The sequence below is a fragment of the Panicum virgatum genome, chromosome 8K (genome assembly GCF_016808335.1).
Source record: "Panicum virgatum strain AP13 chromosome 8K, P.virgatum_v5, whole genome shotgun sequence".
NCBI classification, from domain to species: Eukaryota; Viridiplantae; Streptophyta; class Magnoliopsida; order Poales; family Poaceae; genus Panicum; species Panicum virgatum.
Window position 1 is genome coordinate 2,341,927 of NC_053143.1, and position 18,801 is coordinate 2,360,727.

At 41.5% G+C, this 18,801-nt stretch overlaps 1 protein-coding gene across 4 annotated transcripts; it reads right to left on the minus strand.

Moving 5' to 3' along the window:
• Positions 1-261: 261 nt before the first annotated feature.
• Positions 262-17,662, minus strand: LOC120643475 (probable peptide/nitrate transporter At3g43790). 4 transcript variants are annotated; one of them, XM_039919844.1, is made up of 20 exons: positions 17,207-17,662; positions 16,167-16,207; positions 15,910-15,970; positions 15,729-15,831; positions 15,510-15,612; positions 14,551-14,598; positions 14,397-14,459; positions 14,278-14,327; positions 14,123-14,198; positions 13,158-13,358; positions 12,498-12,585; positions 12,091-12,092; positions 11,905-12,012; positions 11,586-11,674; positions 11,297-11,340; positions 6,852-7,062; positions 893-933; positions 648-708; positions 458-560; positions 262-364 (listed from the first exon to the last, which is right to left on the minus strand). In XM_039919844.1, the coding sequence occupies exons 1-19, from the start codon at positions 17,349-17,351 to the stop codon at positions 539-541; spliced, it is 1,557 nt and encodes a 518-aa protein (XP_039775778.1). In that variant the 5' UTR covers positions 17,352-17,662; the 3' UTR covers positions 262-364; positions 458-538. The 4 variants fall into 4 exon arrangements, with proteins under 4 accessions (XP_039775778.1, XP_039775776.1, XP_039775777.1 ...); XM_039919842.1 differs by having other exon boundaries at positions 12,091-12,176; positions 17,207-17,652; XM_039919843.1 differs by lacking the exon at positions 14,551-14,598 and having other exon boundaries at positions 12,091-12,176; positions 17,207-17,656.
• Between the last annotated feature and the right edge of the window lie 1,139 nt (positions 17,663-18,801).

Below are 18,801 nucleotides of genomic sequence, written 5' to 3' on the forward strand. Positions count from 1 at the left end.
GAGCTACTGCCCATGATGTGCTAACCTAGTCAATAGTCATGCAAAAATAAGTATTTATATATTATAACAATTCAAACTATTGTGTCCAAGAATTGAGAAACCACATAGTGATAAGTTCTACAGTAATACAAGTGATAGTCCAACAGCATGATGCTCAGGTCGACATACTTCAACGGCATAAGCCTGTAAGGATCAATTGCCAAATTAATGACAGTAGTGGACTTGAATAATTCACAACTTTAGATTACTTAATCATCATACTCTTATTGTGCCAAGTGAACCATGTAAGAAACCAAGGAAAAATCGGGTAGCTATTGCCATCCAGTAGTGCATGCTGAGTCCAAATAGGGTGTTGAACACGAGCCTGAATTACGAACAAAAAAGAATGAAAAGGCAAATAAACTACTAGTCCCATTGGTTGCTTAATTCAGTATGATTTGATATGGAACCTACTTACATTGAGAAAATCGTAATCACAATAACTGGCTTCCGACCAATGCGATCCGCTAAAATTCCCCAAATTATTGAAGTCAAAGTTCTACCCAACATATATGCAGCACCTAGAAAAGTTAAAAAATTGTAGTAATAAAATTTTCTAATATAAATATTTTGGAAATAAAAGTTTTAATTGGTTGAAAAGTTCTTACCTACGAATCCAGCATAGAATCCAATATCTTCTACTCTTTTTGCAATGTGCAAATCCCTTATCTATTGTTATGAAGCATATCACACAATAGTTTAGCACCATGTATTTAGAAAAAAAAAGATCTATAATAAACCCAAACGGTATGGAACTACTAACATCCAGTCATATGATGATAGAAAATTAGATAACTAGCTAGTAGCATGGTATTGTTGGGAATGTTAGCCTTATGGGATTAGATCATCATACCATGAAATATAAGTATGGAAATAATGACGATAGTGGCATACCTAAAATAAAGAGCACAAGAAGTTAGAGCTGCCCTTGTATACAAAAATAAAATGTATATATATAATTATATAAATAAAACAAGAGTGTCCACAACATGCATAGGAATACAAAAACGATTGGTAGAAGAAACAAGAACAACGATAAAGATTAAAATGTCATCTATCATTGCTCGTCATCAAATATATTGCAATTAGAAAAATGGTATTCTATTTATTACTTTGTTGCATTGTGGGCTGAGTTTGGTGATTATGGGAAAGCATCATCCCCGTTTATGGTACCCAAGCTTTGATGGCTATAAACATAAATTTATTGTTGACCAACATTTACAACCCCTCAAATTGGCAACTGCTCTGGAATAACCCTATGCAGAAACTATTTAATGTTTATAAGACCTATCAACTTTTTTTTGTATATTTTTGAGACTATACAACAATCTCTAATAAATTGACATCAAATAATTTTAACAATATATTTATTATTTATCAAATATAAACAAAGCTACCTTGGTATTATATTAAGGGAGTTCCTTTCCTCGTTTGCTTCACTTGAGAATCAGAGTAGCATATCAGGAAGTAGAAGATAAAGAAGAAAAACCCTTATTTATGTTGAAAGTTAAAGTATTGTCTTGTTTGCCATTGAAAAACTTTTTCAATATTATTTAACTTTCTCTGAAATTTTATCACCTGCACACCAATCCAGTCTACACACATCGATGGGGGCATATGAGTCAAGACTTTTTTGTGTGATGTCCATACTATCCTTAAGCAATCGGACTTCTTAAGAAGGTAATGACGTCTTCTTTCCCTGTCTTGCCGCCCGAACTCCTTTGCCCCAAACGTTGCCTCTCCAACTCTAGATTGAGAAATAACAAGCCTCCCCAAATGTATGAGCGCTGCACCTTCCCACAGGTGTTGCCTCTCCTCTGCTCCTCTCGGCCCCCATCCTTGTTCTCCACTGGCGTGAGCAGCATAGCCGGAGGCATCACCAGTCACGAGTGGAGCTGTGAGCAGCACAACTGTGGTAGAGCAAGGCACTGTGATCCGGACGTGAGTGTCGCTGGTGGGTGTGAGCAATGTGTTGCCACATTGGACCAAGGAACCAAGCGAGAAATGCAACACAATAGACGCACGGCGTGAAGGTACCATATAGTGGTAAGAGGCCAATTTTTTATGCATCCAAATATACACTAGTGGCACGTAATGGATATAAGTTTCAGTTGATGGCTAATAAGAAAATAAAGGTTTTTCAGTAGCAAATAAGGACGCACTCTAACTTCTCACAGAAATTAAACACAGATAAAAATGATGAACCTAATCTAGCTACTGATGCTGCTGAGTAGATGGCAAAATTCTAGGACCTTTTCAGTCCTCCAAGTAATAACCTTCTTCTTTCCTTAACCATTGTCTATCTAACCCTCGACTGAGAGATAGCAAGTCTCCCCAAATGGGTGGTGTCAGTGTTTTTTTACCACCGGCTAGTGATTCTCATGGTTTAGGTGCGGATGGTATGCAAGAAGACATAAGGATTATACTGGTTCGGGCCAAATACCCTATGTCTAGTTCACGGCAGCTCGCGTATCTTGCATTAGTTTGCAGTAGGGGTGTACAAACGGTTGAGAGAGAGACGGGTGCCTCACATCTCTACTGTGGTGTGCGTGAGTGTTCTTGCTCATAGTCCTCCACCCGGGGGGGGGGGAGGTTTGAGCACCCGAGCTGTCTCTATGTGGAGCTAGGGAGTCGTGTGTTGTTGTCCGGTTAGAGCCGTTGTACTGTGAGCTTCTGGAGAGTCATTCCCCGTGGGGGCCTATCCTCTCCCTTTTATATGACAGGAGAGAGGACGAAATACAATAGAGAGAGAGGAGAGTCTTGTGTCTTGCGCAAGGGTGGATCCTCCTTCGTGTTGCTGGATCTGGGGGACCCGCTTCCCCTGTTGATGCTTCGTCCTCTAGTCGTCGTGGGCTCCTCCGGGCCCACCATTGCCGTCCTCCTCCTCCTCTGCGGCCGGTTCTATCTCGTTGCATTGTCTATGGAGCGGAGAACATGGAGATGCCTCCATAGAGGTGCGGCATACCCCTACCCTGTGACCTACACCGTCATAAGCCACGACAGGGGTGCGTTTCACTATTTGTTGTGTTAGAGCGTGTCTTGTCGTCTGTCCGCCCACACCGTTATCGGTCTTCGTGCGGCGTGGGCCGTTGTGGGCCCTCTTGTTAGTCGGGCGAACTCCTAGCGCTGGGTCAAAGGTCGGACGAGGCAGAGCCCTACACATTGGTCGGGTGAGGCAGAGCACTCCTACATGGGTCGGGCGAGGCAGAGCCCCTCCACAGAGGTCGGACCAGGCCGTTTAGCGCAGTTGTCCTTTAGCTTAACCGAGTTGCTTAACTGCTAATCCTCATCTCTGGGTATCCCTAATATTAATTGATACCCGACAGGTGGGCACTAGGATGCACCTTCCCACATATACTTCGACTCCTCTCCTCTCTGCCCTATCCTTGTTCTCCACTTGTGTCAGCTACGCGGTTGGAGATGGTGCCATGGTCTCGAGTGGAGCTAGGAGCAGCGTGGTTGTGGTATCGTGCAATCAGGTTGTGAGTGTGACAGGTGGGGCCGAGTGAGGTGCTGTGTCATTGGATCGAGGAAGTGAGCGAGAAGCTATGCACCGTGAGCGGTACCCGTACCATACAACAGCAAGAGGCCAATTCGTTATGCATCCGAATAGAGACTTCGGTGGCACTTAGGTGATGTAATTTCCAACCGAAGGAACAAAAAGCTTTTGATGGAAAATTGAAGCGTCCCCTCATCAGAGAAGACTTAAATGTGTTACAAACATCAGTCCCAGGAAGCTGATGACACATTTATTACATCAGATGGTTCATTACCGTACAACTCTACGCGGTAGTGAGCAGAGAAGTGTCACTATCACGAGGATTACAATCCACACACACGCAACGATATTAAATATAAAAAGAAGGTCATCAGAGTCTTGCGCCATGTGGTATCTCCTGCGGGTGACCCTAATCCACAGGCAAGGCTGGGTGCAGGACGGTACCCTACTCGACATCCTCTGGAACGAAGTCTGGGTCTTCCTCTGTAAAAATTAAGAATGGGGTGAGTACAAACGTACTCAGCAAGTCCAACCACACCCACGGAGGGGGTATAAACAGAATATAATGCACATGATAAAGGCTAGGGTTTGTTTTGCGAAAAGCAATATTTTATTCAGGGGTTCATTTAAAAGAAAGCATTTTCCAAAACCAGTTTTCTTGTACCAAGTAACACGAGGGGTTGATCCACAAAGGATCCAAGTTTCAAACTGCTACCAGACTCCTCATCCGCCGTAGCACACGACACAACTGCCGGATACATTTCCAAAACAACTCACGCCAAAATCAAGGGACCACGGCGGCAGCTCGGAACAGGGGAAAAAGAGAGAGGAGGTGGGGCGGTTTAATCCCTAGCCTCACCTCGGGCCGGGGCGGAGCGAGGCGGCGGGGCGACGGGAGCGGGTGGCGGCGGCTCTGGTGGCGCGTGGCGGCGGCGCTGGCGCTAGGGAGGAGGGCTGGCGGTGGTGGAGATGGCTGTGAGGTGGAGGAGCGGCGCTGGGGGCCCTTTTAAAGGCGGGCTAAGGCGGTGGAGCGGGCAGGGGTAGGTGGCAGGCTAGCGAGGTCCGCGGGCGGCCATTAATGGCGCTCGGCCGGGCTCCGCGTGTCGCGGAGTGGCGTGCGGCGGTGGCGTGGGCGTCGAGGCGTTGTTGAGCACATGAAGTGGGCCGGCGTTGAGCGGGACGACACGAGCGGCGAGGCGGGGCGAGCAGTGCCGTGCTATGCGGCAGGACGGGGCAGCGGCGAGCGATGCGCGGCGTGGCCAGGCGTGCACGTGGGCACAACGGCGCAGCGGGGCGGCGAGGCCATGGCTTGTGCGTGCGCTAGCGCTGCAGCGGAGCGGCGCAGCGACGTGCGGCGCGGCGGATGGTGGCGGGGCGACGCACGTGGAGGCGGCGCCGAGGCCAGGCGGCAGCGGCGAGCGGCGCAGCGTGGCGTGCAGCGTGGTGCGTGTGCGCACGGGAGAGGCGGTGTGTGTGCGTGCGGGCGGGTCGGTGACGTGGCTCGGTGCGCCGCGGCGCGGCGAGCGCGTGCATGCGCACGCGTGCGTACGGCCGGGCTGGGCGCGGCGCGGTGCTCGGCCTAGGAGGGGGGTTCGGGAGTGGGACGCGCGGAGCAGGGCAGCGGCGGCATGCTCACGGGAGGCGAAGGGGAGTCGGGCCGGGCCGGGTGTGCGGAGCAGGGCAGGCCGGGAGTCGAGCGCGCGGGCTGGGCAGGCCGTGCGTGGGAGTGGAGCAGAGGAGGGAGAAGGAGAAGGAAGAGAGAGGGAGGGAAAAGAGAAAGAGAGAAAAGAGAAAAAGAAAAGGGAGAAAAGAAAAGGAAAAAGGGGAAAAGAAATAGGGAGAAAGAGAAGAGAAAATGGGAAAATGGAAAAGGGAAAGAAAAAGGAGGGGGCGAGTGCGCGCCGGCGACCGCGGCCGCGGTCGGCCACTTGCGGCGTCGGTCACGCGTGCGCGGGCCAAGGGAGGTGGGGCACGCGCGGCGCTTGCGGCCAAGCGGCGCTCGGGTGCACGCGGCAGGGAGGAGAGGGAGGAGAGAGATTCGCGGCGACAATCGCGACAGGCGGTGAGGAAAAAGAGAGGAGGGTTCGGTCGATGTTTGAAATCGGATGACAGGACAGCGGAAAAACTGGGAGGGAATTAGGGTTTAGGTGTAACTGAGCTCAACGATGAAAAAGAGTTTTGAAAAATATTTTTAGCGTGTGATTTATTTGGTGCATTTATCGGGTCGTTACAAAAATAAAGGTAACTTCTGATGGTAAATAAGAAATTTCCTCAAGAAAAAGATGAAACACTTAAGCTTGCAACTGATGCTGCGGAGCAGATGTCAAAATTATGAGACCTTTCCAGACCTTACGGTATTAACTATTATAAGTTAATGATGGGTTTTCAGGGCCCTTCTAATTAGCGCGCGCGCCGGAAGCGCAGCTAGCGCGCGATCACTGACAGCCCCGCTAGTTTCCTTTTTTAGAAATATTTCTCATCCACAACTTTCTATTTTTGGAAACTTATAACTTATCTACAAAAGTTTTACATATATTTTTTTCAAACAACTACTCAGGGAACACTTTTTCAGTAAACTTTCGTGATACAAAAATTTTTACACATAACTTCTTTCAATCCACTTCTTGGAAGATTTTCTTTTGCATAACTTTTCACGATATACAACTTACATGTATAACTTTCTTTTAGAAAAGTTATCAGGGGGTTTTTAGCATAACTCCCATGATAATATTATTAGCAAAATTTTCCGCACAACTTTTACGCATAAGTTCACTATCCAACTTTCTATGAAATATTTTAGCATAATTTCATTAAAACATTATTATCAAACAAAAACTTCTCAGGAGATAACGTAATAGAAAGTAAAAAAAGAACTTAGTTTAACAAAAACTCAAAGGAACACCTTTAGAAAGAACAAGAAAAAGAAAAAGTAACTAATACATATGTATGAGAGTCTCACATACAGGGACTCAAGCTGGACGTACAGCTATATACCCCCTATCTCGTACGCATACACGAGTCACTCGCGCAGAGCGCGGGCAGCGTGCATCGCTGTCTCGTCGTGCGTCAAGAAGCCTGCTAACGCGCGCTTGCGGAATTGGATTCGCGGGGTTTTCATGAGAACCAGTATTAAGTAAATTCTTATGTTCTTGTAAACGACATTTGCGCTAGACTGATAAATGATGAGTACTGGCAAAGCTCAAATCCAGGCTAGAGTTGTTCAACAAACCAAACGGACCCATAATCACCAAATGAGAAAGGTTGAGCTGGAGCCGGAACCAGGCTCTGAATGCAGAGTAGAAGGAGCACTTACAGGTGACAAGGTTGATGACCCAAATATGGAAGAATAGGTCGTACGGGATCCCCGGGTTCTCCGCCTTCCTGCGGTCCATGGCGCAGCCGGGGCAGCCATCGAAGTACACCTCGGTCTTCTTCTCCAGCAATGGCACCGCTGCCTTTCCCTCGCCGCCGGCCATACCTTCGTCTGTCTTTCTTAGCTTGTGCAACTGCTGGTTCAGTACCTTCTGAGATCGATTGGGATGGGAAACCAAAAGTCAGAAGGAAGAATTATATATATATATATATATATATATATGCTAGATCATGCAGGACGTGATCATGTGCTGAATGGAATTAATTAATAATGTCTGCTTGGTGAGGCTGACTCAGTTACTCTAAGTGAGAGTCTCCGCTAATCCTTCTATGAGCACGCACGCTGAAATTAAATAACAATAAGTATGTAGGGAAATCGAAGACTTTAAGATGGAGTAGACTTTTTCTGTCCTAAACTATCTGTAAACACCCGGGATCCCGCACTGTACCTTTGTATGGAATTAGCCCGGGGAGTCGGGGACTTAACATATTATGCAACTATAACCTCACATCTGCAACTCCCCCCCCCCCCCCCCGCCCCACACACACCCAGACAAAAGTCTCTCCAAAACCCAGTCCTCGCTATATCCAACTCACCACCCAGCCCCCTCCGCTAACTTTGTTTGCCGAGCGGACGCGGCTCGCCATTCCCTCCCGCGGTCCCTGGCGCCCTCCCACGCAGCTTCCGGAGCTCGCGGAGAAGGGAGGGAAGGCCGCCGATGCGGCGGAGGGGAGCTGGAGAGAGGACGTGCGGCGGTGGAGAGGGGGCAATTCGGAGGCGGAGAGGGCTCGTGATGGCAAAGACAGGAGGGACGGCCACCGGCGGATGGCTTGGCCAGCGTCGGGACACCGTTGGGGGTAGGAGGAGAGGAGGTGTGTAGAAAGGAAGAAGATAAGAGAGGAGTATGACATGTGGGGCCCAATGACCCTGTGGCATATGGAGAGTCTGTTAGGAAGCTTAGCAGTTTGTGAAGCTTTTTATTTTGTACTTAGCTCTCAATCTCTAAATTTAGCTAATGCTATTGCTAGTCTCTTAGAGATGCTCTTAATCTCATTGGAAGTGTCATGGGCTTTGAATTTCGTGCTACATCAGCAAATTTGCACTTGAATAGTTGTGGGTTTAACTGTTCATGGATGATCCGCAATCCACAACTATTCATATGCAAATTTCTCTCTATCTTTTTTTGTTTCTTCTTGCACAAGTTTTTGTTCAACCTCAAACTTTGAATGATGGTAGATACTTATGTGCTCTATCCATTCATATTTTTGGATAAACTTTTTATGCAAAAATTTAGGTGTAATTACATTTTGTAACACGGTAACACCTAAAGGCCGGTAACACCAGATACGTTCGCCTAATTATACCATATCATAACCTAGATTCTCGGATCTTTGTGATATACTCTAATCAGGGTTTAAAAAACCGGTGGGAACCGGTCTGGTTTGACCGGTCCGGTCCGGTTCCGGTTTGGGCCAGTACCAAACCGGCTCAAATTCAAAATTCAAATTTGAATTCAAAAAAATGAAAAATTCCCAAAAAATTTCTAAAAATACTTTAAGGTGCGTCGAATCTAATGGTGTCAAATTTTCTCAAAAATTCGTTCGTTTAACATACTTTTCATGCATTTAAAGTTAAACCAAAAAAGAAAAGGAAAAAAATGAGACGGCCCATTAAGGCCCACTTGGTAAACCGGTCAAACCGGCCGGTAAACCGGTCAAACCGGCCGGTATACCGTTACAAACCGGTTACACATGCGATTTTACCGGTCTAACCGGCCGGTATACCGGTACGAACCGGTTGAACTGAGTTTTTTGAATTCAAATTTGAATTCGACCGGTAGCGACCGGTTTCCGGCCAAACCGGACCGGTATACCGGTACCGGACCCCGGCGGTTTGGCCGGTCCGGTCGGTAAATGAAACCCTGACTCTAATACCAATAATCAATATCAACTTTCCATGGCAACGCCCAACAAACGTAGAAACAATAATCATTCCTTTGTGAAAATGTTGTGACACACAATTATAGTGATACAAATATAAGCACTCAATTATGCCACCATTTGTTGTTGATTATAACCCAGCCATCGTCTAGTAAACACTCTTGACCCACCATCCGAATGACCCATTGTTTTTGTAACTAATACTAATCCCTTCCACGTTGTTGTTCTGATATGGCCATAAAGGGTTTGAATGTAAGGATAAGGCCAAGAAACGCGATGACATTCAGCAGAAGGAACACCATCTGATCACCTGTATATAATGAGAAGATACATTAAACAAGAATAAAATATTCCATGGCCTCTAGTAATTTTTTAAAAAAGGTCTAGTAGTTAAAAACACTACTAAAGAAACAGTTTTTAGGGATGGGTAAAAACATATTTTTAGGAAATGGGCGCAAAATCTGCCCCTAGTTTTCGCTGCTACATATACATTTTATAGGGGTGGGTAACTGGCCCGCCTCTAAAACCTCATTTCTAGGGCCGGGTCATGCCCTCAACCGACCCGCCCCGCCCCTACAGATTGAATAAAAAATAAAAAAAAATCAAAATGGCAGCAGCTCGCTACTGCACCGCGCTGCTACCGCGCACTGACGTTGCCGAGCCTCGTCGCCGCGTGGCGCCGCCAACGCCGCTCCCATGCTGCTCCACCGTGCCGCTCCCGCGCTGAGCACTCACGCCGCCGTCGCGGACCCGTGCTCGTAGCCGCCGCCGCGCGTGCGTTGCTCCCGTGCCAGGCGCTCGCGCCGGCGCTTGTAGCCGCCACCGCACACCGTGACCGCATGCTTCATTGTCATCGGGCGCTCGCGCTGCCGCCGCGCGCTCATGCCGCCACCAGAGAGAGAGAGTAGTGTGAAGAGACGTGGGACACGTTGATAAGGAATAAGAGGGGGGGCGGAGAGATGATGGGGAGAGTTGGTGGCCCGTTGATCTTGGTTCACTTGATTCAGCCAATAGTTTGTAGTCCTGCCCATCACGTGGATCCATAGCTCTATTTCACCTGCTCCTAAAAATGATATTTTTTAGGAGCGGGTCACTCCCTCACCCGCCTCTAAAAATAAACTTTTTAAAATTATAAAATTTTGTTTAAATGAAAACATATAGCAAAACATATCCAAAAAGATAAAATTTTGACCATAAGCCTATCGTGACATGTAGAAATTTAAAATAATATCAAATCTATATTTCAACGTATGTATTGATTAAGAGTGTGGAATCATAATTTATAACTCACTTATTTTGTGCTTTCTACACTCAAAATCATTATATACAATGAAATATACTTTTGATTTTTTTTCTTGTTCTATAGATTAAAATAGGTATATGGTAAAAATTTCACTTTTTTATGTGTTTTGCTATTTTTCTCGACTTAAATGAATTTTTGAAAGAAGTTGAAAAATTACTTGTAGGGGCGGGTGAGGCCCCCACTCGCCCCTACAATGGATTTCCTAATTTATTCACCTGCCCCTACAATGGATTTCCTAATTTACTCTAAAAATCGATTTAGTTCGAAGAAAATATCCGGATACTCGGTATACATCCGGATTCTCCGGACGGATATCCGATTGAATACCCGGGTACTCCGGCTATACGTATGGATACTTCAGACATATGTTTGGACATCCGTTCGAATACCTGGATACTCCGGGTATATGTCTGGATACTATGTAGTATCTTACTAACTCGCCCCTACAAATGCATTTTTAGGGGCGGGCGACGCCTTCACTTGCCCCTACAAATAATTTTATTTTTTAGAAATTTTTTGTATTTCAAAAAAATAGGAAAAAAATAATAAAAAGTGAAATTTTTTAGCATAAGCATCTTGTGATCTATAGAACTAGATAAAAAATATTAAAACCATATTTCAGCGTATATGATGGTTAAGAGTGTGAAATCATAATATATAAGTCGCTCACTCCAATATCTTATACAACTTAAGGCTTAGTTTGTGGTTTCCACACTCATTATCACTATATACTCAAGGCTTAGAGGCGGGTCGGTTGCTACAGTGACCGAGCACCATTTGCTAAAAAAAAGTCGAGGCATTTCTACAAATCCATTTTTGTAGTTGCAAAAAGTTCAAAAATTAAAAATAGGAAACATGTCTTGGCCTTATATGCCCAAGATTTATAAATTTCCAGTTTGGATGCAACAAAAATGAGAAATTTTGATTTATATAGCTTCACTAATTTCCATTGTTTCGATTAATAACCTAATTAGGAAATGATTAGGTCCACCAGTCAAAAATAGAGGCAATGCATATCCGAATGAAACAAACAAAAAATGTGTAGGCAAAGATACATAAAACCTTAATAGCAGATGAATCCTTTCCAAAAAAGAATAACATATGAATATAGGGTGGTATTTGTCAAATAGATAAAAATTGACCTGGAAAGAAGAAAGCGTGATGGCGTTTTTGTGCCCAAGAAAACCTGCAGTTGTAAATGATTAGCAAGTCTTGAGGAACCCCATAATGCTTAGAACGAACTTTGGTGCAATAGTTTTTAGTTACATGGAAGTAGTAGTGATTAACTGCTATAAATTCAACTTAGAATACACATGACACACACTGATCTCTATGCAGAAATTTGAAACTTCAGCCACATGTATAATATAGTAGTAAAATTAGAAATTTGAATTGTAAGTTTATTTTAACTCAAAGCTCATGAAGTCTCACACAATGCCTGCCCCTGCAGGAGCGACTGATTTGAATAAGGACATTACTGTCATGGACAGTCCATTTGCAGCTCCTCTTTGGTCTTGATGCTGTTAATAATTCCATGTTCATCAATGAATTGTAGACTTGCAGGAGATATATGTAATCTGACACAGTATCATCAATTAAAATATTAACATGAAGTGTATACAAGTCTTAAGTGGCCTCAAGTTCACATGGGAACAGTAAGTCCATTATAAAGCTACCACTCATGGTAACAGCAGATATATGGAGAGAATTTGTTCTAAACATCAAGGTAATTGGAAAAGAAAATACTCACACCAAGGTTATTTTTTAGCACTGATGCAATATTCAAAATGATCGATAGTCCAATTCCTGACAGATATGTCATATAGGGATAGGCAAATAGAATAGGTATACACAAAATCTGCAAGATCAGGGAACCACTTAGATATTTAGCTAGATTAGAAAGCATATCAGCAGTTAAACATTAGTTTTTACTCACAGCTGCAATTCGAGAAGAATTGAGAGGTCCAAGAATCTTATTAATATGAGGATATACAAAGAGTTGATATACAAGAAGACTGATACCTGGAAATGCAAGAGGGAAAAATACTGCCATTTTTCAATATTGATATAACAAATAAATAGAAAAATTCAAGTGTAAATAATATTTAGAAGAAAAATACAGTTAGATTAAGGCAAGGCCTTGAATACTCTGTCTAGCTTCCGAGGTAAAAGTTAACAATTCATTTCCACTTTGTCATTGATCATGACCAGATACAATCATTAAAATTTATAGTAGCAGTGATTTTAAAATGCTTCTTGGAAATATAGTTAAGTGTGACAGAATGGTCAGTGCATACACTGCACTAGCAACAACGCTGGTGACAATACCAAAAGAGGTCTTACCTGTAACTGAAAGCACTTGACCTACATCCTCAGATGATAAACTAAGGCCACCATACTTTTTGTCACTTTCAGCCCATAAAGAGAACACCTGGTGTTGATTTCAAATGCATTAGTACATACTCAAGTACTGATAAAACCTTAAGCTTGCTTATCATAGGTAGTGTAGTATTAACATAGTAGATTTATCACTGGATACCATAATTTGAGTTTTCGGATTGCTACAAGTATTTGAGGTAATATATTGTGTTGTGACATGTAGCAGTTGCATATTAGGACATATATTCTCAATTACCTGAAAATTGTTTCCTACTTAGATCGCTCATTTCTTATATTGCAAGTAATATATATTGTGTTCCATTTTGTGTTGAAAACATCATATTTCATGTCTGCCAAAATGTAGTAGATTCAAGTCAATTAATTCTAGAACCATCACAGAACTAGCTATTTATATCCAAATAGATAGTAACAATCCAATAATAATTGTACTATTAAGAGGACATTATATTCTCAGTCCATCCCTATCTCTATCAGGTAAGTTTATAGGTTGTATCAAAATTGTATACTAATTATAATATACATCTTAGACATGCATGTTTGGTGACTGCATAATTAGGCATCATATTTGAGTACTCCAAAACAATAAGAAATTGGAGATAGTACCTCTGTATAAGCCATATCATGAAATGAGAATACACAATACATAATTATGGATGACATCAAGGGCCAATTCTTGAATAAACTCTTCCTGTCATCGAAACTAGAAGTTTGTTCAAACCTCTCTTCGTAGCCATTCAGGTGGGCCTCCAAAGCTTCAAAATTTTTATTTTCATTTTCACATACATTATGCATGTGTAACGTCTCCTAAAATGCATTTCAATATACTTTACTATAGAATGAGGAAGAATAAATTTGAGGGAGAAAATATTTAGATGTCTTAGAAATGAAATAATTTAAAATATGTATTTCCTTAATGTCTCCTGCTTTACACCAATATTGTACCTTTTATTAAATAAATGGATGTACTTAGTGTGAAATCTTCCAAACAATGTGATTGTGAGGATGGGGAAGAAAATTTTCTAGACACCATTATCCTTCCAAGAAGACTAATTAATTTGGACACTCAAGACCTTTTATGTAAGTAAAAAGAGGCACATCTCAGTGTTACAGAAAACAAAGTTTATGCTTAGACTTGACATTGCATAAAGGAGGTTCAAATACTTAAATATTTATATTATCACCAAACTCCCTCCATCTACAATATGCGAAAAATGGGTAGAATTGTGGAATATTAAGTCAATCCAAAAGATCAATTCTGAACTGTGAATGAATGGTGCATGAATTTCTCAAAAGTGCTTCATTTTATAAATATTGCCTACTGGATTTACCAAAAAGTACAAATTTTAACTAGAGAGATTGATCATAATTTAAAAATATTGAAATTTTATTTATCTTACAACATCAGAAGAGTTTTACAACAAAATCCAAGAAAGTTGGAAAAGTATCTCCTCAACACCCAGCTTTGCTTCAATCTTTGTGCCATATAGTTTCTAGAGAAGCAAATAAATAAAAGGAGCATAACAAAGCTTTTTGCAAGTAAAATATAACACCAATGCAATCTCGCGTACCGGCATCCATATGCAGCTCACAAGAACAACAACAGCAAAGAGCGATGAGCATAAGCATGGCAACAAATACGGGAACCTATAAGGGTTCCATCCAATGTAAGTATTCCAGAAATTAAGTATCTTAAATAATCTAGATTTGATTGAAGAAAGAATACCTTCCAAAGAATGAGTCAGGTGAAAACACGTTTGGAAATTTTTCTGCAGGCTGGCATAATAGAATTAGGTTACCATTTCTGATTAACTCCAGCATAAAAATGTTGGATGTCTACTGTACCAGTGCAAGGTAACCACCAAGAGCAGGACCAATGATCAAACCTATTCCCCAAGCCGTGCTGACCTAGAGTTATAGGAATTGAACTTCAGAATAAAAATAACCAAAACAAGAAATTAAAGTTAAGATTTAATCGTTGTGGTATTTTTAATTTTACAAGTGATAGGCCCAGAGCTTGATGTTCAGTTCTGCAAACTTTGGTAGCCTGCAAAATTTACACATAAAGCATGAGATATACTACTTTTTTTCTCGAATGCGCGGGAGAATTGCACATCAAAATATTACGGGGGTTATTAGTTTCCCTAGCCTGGCTCGTATTTGGGGTGATACAATAACATTTTTGTTTGGTTACCTGTATTTATCCAGTCAAACCACGAATAGAGATATTATTTGTCGCACAAGACATGTCATATGAGATAAAATATTATAAGCAAGTATCATTGTGATGTTTATTTTATATGGTTATATTTTGATAGTTCATAGTTTACATTATTAAACATTAATGATTTTTAAAAATACTAATATTAGTTAATATATACTAATCACCTTCTTAATACCATCATTAGCTAGTGGGCACTGCATCTAGGGAGCCTGGCCCGTGAGAAATAGACTTCATTCTAGTTTCACACAAGTCAGGCTTGCTGGTGCTTCTTGCATGTGCGGGGCCAGTCTCAACTCGATCTCCAAGCAACCAAACACCTACAGGCTGCATCCAGAGAGCCTGGCTGAGCCTGATATGCACCCAACCAATCAACCCGTAAGAAGAAGAAAAATAGGGTAAAGAGCCCCTAGTACGGAAAAGGTTACAGGGTCTGTAACATACTCTAGAATCACTCCAAGATGTCTCTTCTTAAACACTAAAGGAGGACCAGAAATATGAGACTAGACTAAAAGTGGTATTATGAGCTAGGGAAAGAAGATAAGAAACTCCTCAAGCCCAAGCTACAGACCATTATTGTGCTTCTTCTCTAGAATCCGAGACGACCCTGGTCTGGCTAGGAGTACTGCTATTGAAGATATATACAATGATTACGGTGCTCCCAAATGGACCAGGCGTCTAGTATATGAGCTTATACTACTACATATTGCATTGAACAACATTCAAGTTCATTGTACCTTAATTGGCCCAAGCAAACCATTTAGAGCGCCAAGGAGAAATCTTGTAGCTATTGCCATCCAATAACTAGTACTAAGCCCAAACAAAGTATTAAATACGACCCTGAGATATTATCAACAATTAAGTTAGAGATTACCTTATAAAATAAATAAATATAAAACATGAATAAATAAAATAATGATTTAATTAATACTAGTGGAAGCAAAAATATTACTAACACGGAGAAAATGCCAAACATGACAATTGGTTTTCTCCCAATGCGATCTGCTGCTATTCCCCAAACAGTTGAAATTAAGCATCTACCAAGCATAAATGAAGCGCCTGAAAATATCAAACAAAAAGTAGAAAGCATCATATTCAACCACCTCAAATGTGAATCAACAACTTATGAGGACTAACCCACAAATCCTGCATAGAACCCTATATCTTCTGTTCTTTCTGCAACATGCAAGTCTCTTGTCTGTGTAATAAGAGATAATTGTTAGCTAAAAGTATTCAAATATGCACATCGATCTACAGTCTATGCGTGCATTAAAAAAGAGATGGACTGAATCTTCAAAAATTATGAGTGCTATTTCTATTTATTGATAATTATTATGGAGCAAAAAAAAGATATCCTTAGTAATCAGGGTAAGAGGAACCAAAGACATACATACCATGAAATACAAAAATGGGAATAGCAATGACACCGGTAAAGCTGAAAAGGAAAGAATAATAGAAGTACGAATAAGTGAACAGTGGAATTTATGCAAAAAAAGAGCACGGAAAAATATGTGTTAACATTCATAATATTCTAAACTACCAATAATGTTTTAAATCAGTATATGTTGATGGCTACATTTATTTAATTTCGTAATGATAATTAGGGACAAGTAGAAAGATATTTAGTAGTCATCATTCATTAGCATAATCAGAAAAAAATGAAAAATGCAGCAATGACATATAGAATATGCTGATAAGGAAAGGGATGGTAAGCAATTATTACACAATAGCCTATTTGATGTAGAATCAAACTAATTTGGAAATAGTATTATCTAGATTTTGGTATTTAAGTGTTTCTCGGACTTTAGAGTGTTTGTGCATGATTTCTCTAGAAATCAGTTGGCCCTTTGTGCCCAAGATATGATGTAGAAATTGACGCTCCACTGCTGTAACAAAAAAAAAGAACTATTGGTAGAACAAAAGTAATGTATAACACTGCTCAGGAAAAACACAAGGGGTGGAGTGACTCCTTGATTAAAAAATGATGAGGGAACAAGTAAAAAACCCAGTTATATCTCTTCAGATATCACGCATTTTGCTGTAGTTGCTAGTATGGAGATGTGCTGTTCTGGTGGGGGGCCTGGTTAATTCCATACGCTATGATGAAATTCTGACTTGTGGAAAAAAAATACATAACAGATAAACAGAATTGTTCCCTTGATAAATGTTTGATCACCTACATCGTTTCTTATATTGGCAACTTTAAGGACTATGCACGATAATCTTCTCTTGATATATTATCTAAATATCTAACCACCCAATTTCCTCAAAAGTTCTGAGGACATGCAAAAGAGAAAATAAAATCTCTTCTTCTATATTTATATATGTCTGGTAAAGCCCTTGCCGCTTTTAAAAAGAAGGAAAGAAACAAATAAAATCTTTCCTATAATACCAAGATATAAACAAAGGTTGGGAGGGCAGAATTCATACATACCAGCAGTAAGGCAGATCATCCAGATATACAAGAACTCCTTGTAAGGCAGACCCTCTTGGAGGTCCCTCTTCCGGTCATAATCACAACCAGGGCAGTCAAGGTGGTACTCCTTCTGTAGCAATGGCAGAGTGCTCTGCTCCTCCATTCCCTGACTGTCACAGGGTGTTTGGTAGACCCTAAAAGCTCAGAGAACAATAAGAGGAGCAGAGCTCCAATGGTGACGATGGTGAGAATGAACCGCCTTTTAATTTGTTGGTCCGGATCGAGGAAGACCAGGAAAGCCAAGATGCTCAAAATTGGGCTGCTCCAAAGCGTTTTCCATTGATAAAACAAAGGTGTCCCCATCCTTTGGCACTCAAATTGTCTCATCCCGCATAGAACAACTGAGCCGTGTCGAGAAGGCCAAGAGAAAGAAGAGGACAGTAGAGAGGAGCAAGGAAAGCCAAACGGCACGCCGCGCCAGAGCAACTCCGTCACGCCTTCCGTCATCCCCACGGACAGAGAAATGGACGAATGGCTGGAATTTTTGCAGCGGTAGTTTTTTGCTTTTGCTGGTGTCTCATCTGCAAATAAAATAAATGCCACAATACTAGCTAGCTAGAGTATACTCAAGAAGACAACTGAGGCCTTGTTTAGTTGCTTCGTGTAAATTTTTTTTAAAAAAAATCTTTTCACATTTAAAGTATTAAACATAGACTAATCACAAAACTAACTATAGAACTCGTCTATAAACTAGAAGACAACTTTATTAAAACTAATTAATCTGTCAGTAGCACATGTTTACGGTAGTTTTACTGTAGCAATTTATTGTCTAATCATGACCTAATTAGGCTCGTTAGATTCGTCTCGTAATTTACAAGCAAACTATGCAATTAATTTTTTATTTTGTCTAGATTAAATACTCCATGTATTATGCATGTATGTGCCACATATATTGGATGTGATAGTTTTGAAATTTTGAATTTTGCATCTAAACCAAACCTGAATTGAAACAAGTGAAGAGGACAATATAAACTCAAGTTTTTTCAATTTTGTCTAAACAACACGGAATTTCATTTCTTTTTTTGGCCTGCTTTGTTGCTGGTTGCTACTATGCATACTACTTAGAGCATCTCCAGCAGTTTGGCAAATCGAGTTGCCATCTTTGATTTTTGGCAAAAACGTTAAAAATATTCCTCCAACAGTTTGGCAAAAGAGTTGGCAATTTTTGGCAACTTGGGAAAAACCAGCCTCCAGCGCGTAAATATACGCGCGCGGCGCGCGATTGGCATCGTGGTTTCTAGTCAGGTGGGAGGGTGAAAAAAGAAATAAATAACAGAGAAGGGTTCCTGATTTAAGTTTTTAAGATGTGGAAGGGTATAAATATAATTTTGTTTCTCTCTCAGGATTCCTGATGTAAGTTAGATCTGGATTTGGCAAGTGAATTATGCCAAACTGTTGGAGATAAGCTCTTTTTTTACTTACCATATCTTTTTAGAAGTTGGCAAAACACAAGATATGCCAAGTAAAATATGGTAAACTCTTGGAGATGCTCTTACAGGCTATACGTCTTGCTAATAGTATCTCTAAATATATAATGGATCAAAACAAGCAGC

Bases quoted from the DNA above. Each gene is read 5' to 3' on its own strand.
- LOC120643475 (XM_039919842.1), bottom strand. From the start codon at position 17,351: ATGGAGGAGCAGAGCACTCTGCCATTGCTACAGAAGGAGTACCACCTT. The intron at 13,359-14,122 runs GTACGCGAGATT...AATGCATTTTAG, and splicing joins TGAGCTGCATATGGATGCCG to GAGACGTTACACATGCATAA. The intron at 11,341-11,585 runs GTGAGACTTCAT...TTACAACTGCAG, and splicing joins CCTGCAGGGGCAGGCATTGT to GTTTTCTTGGGCACAAAAAC.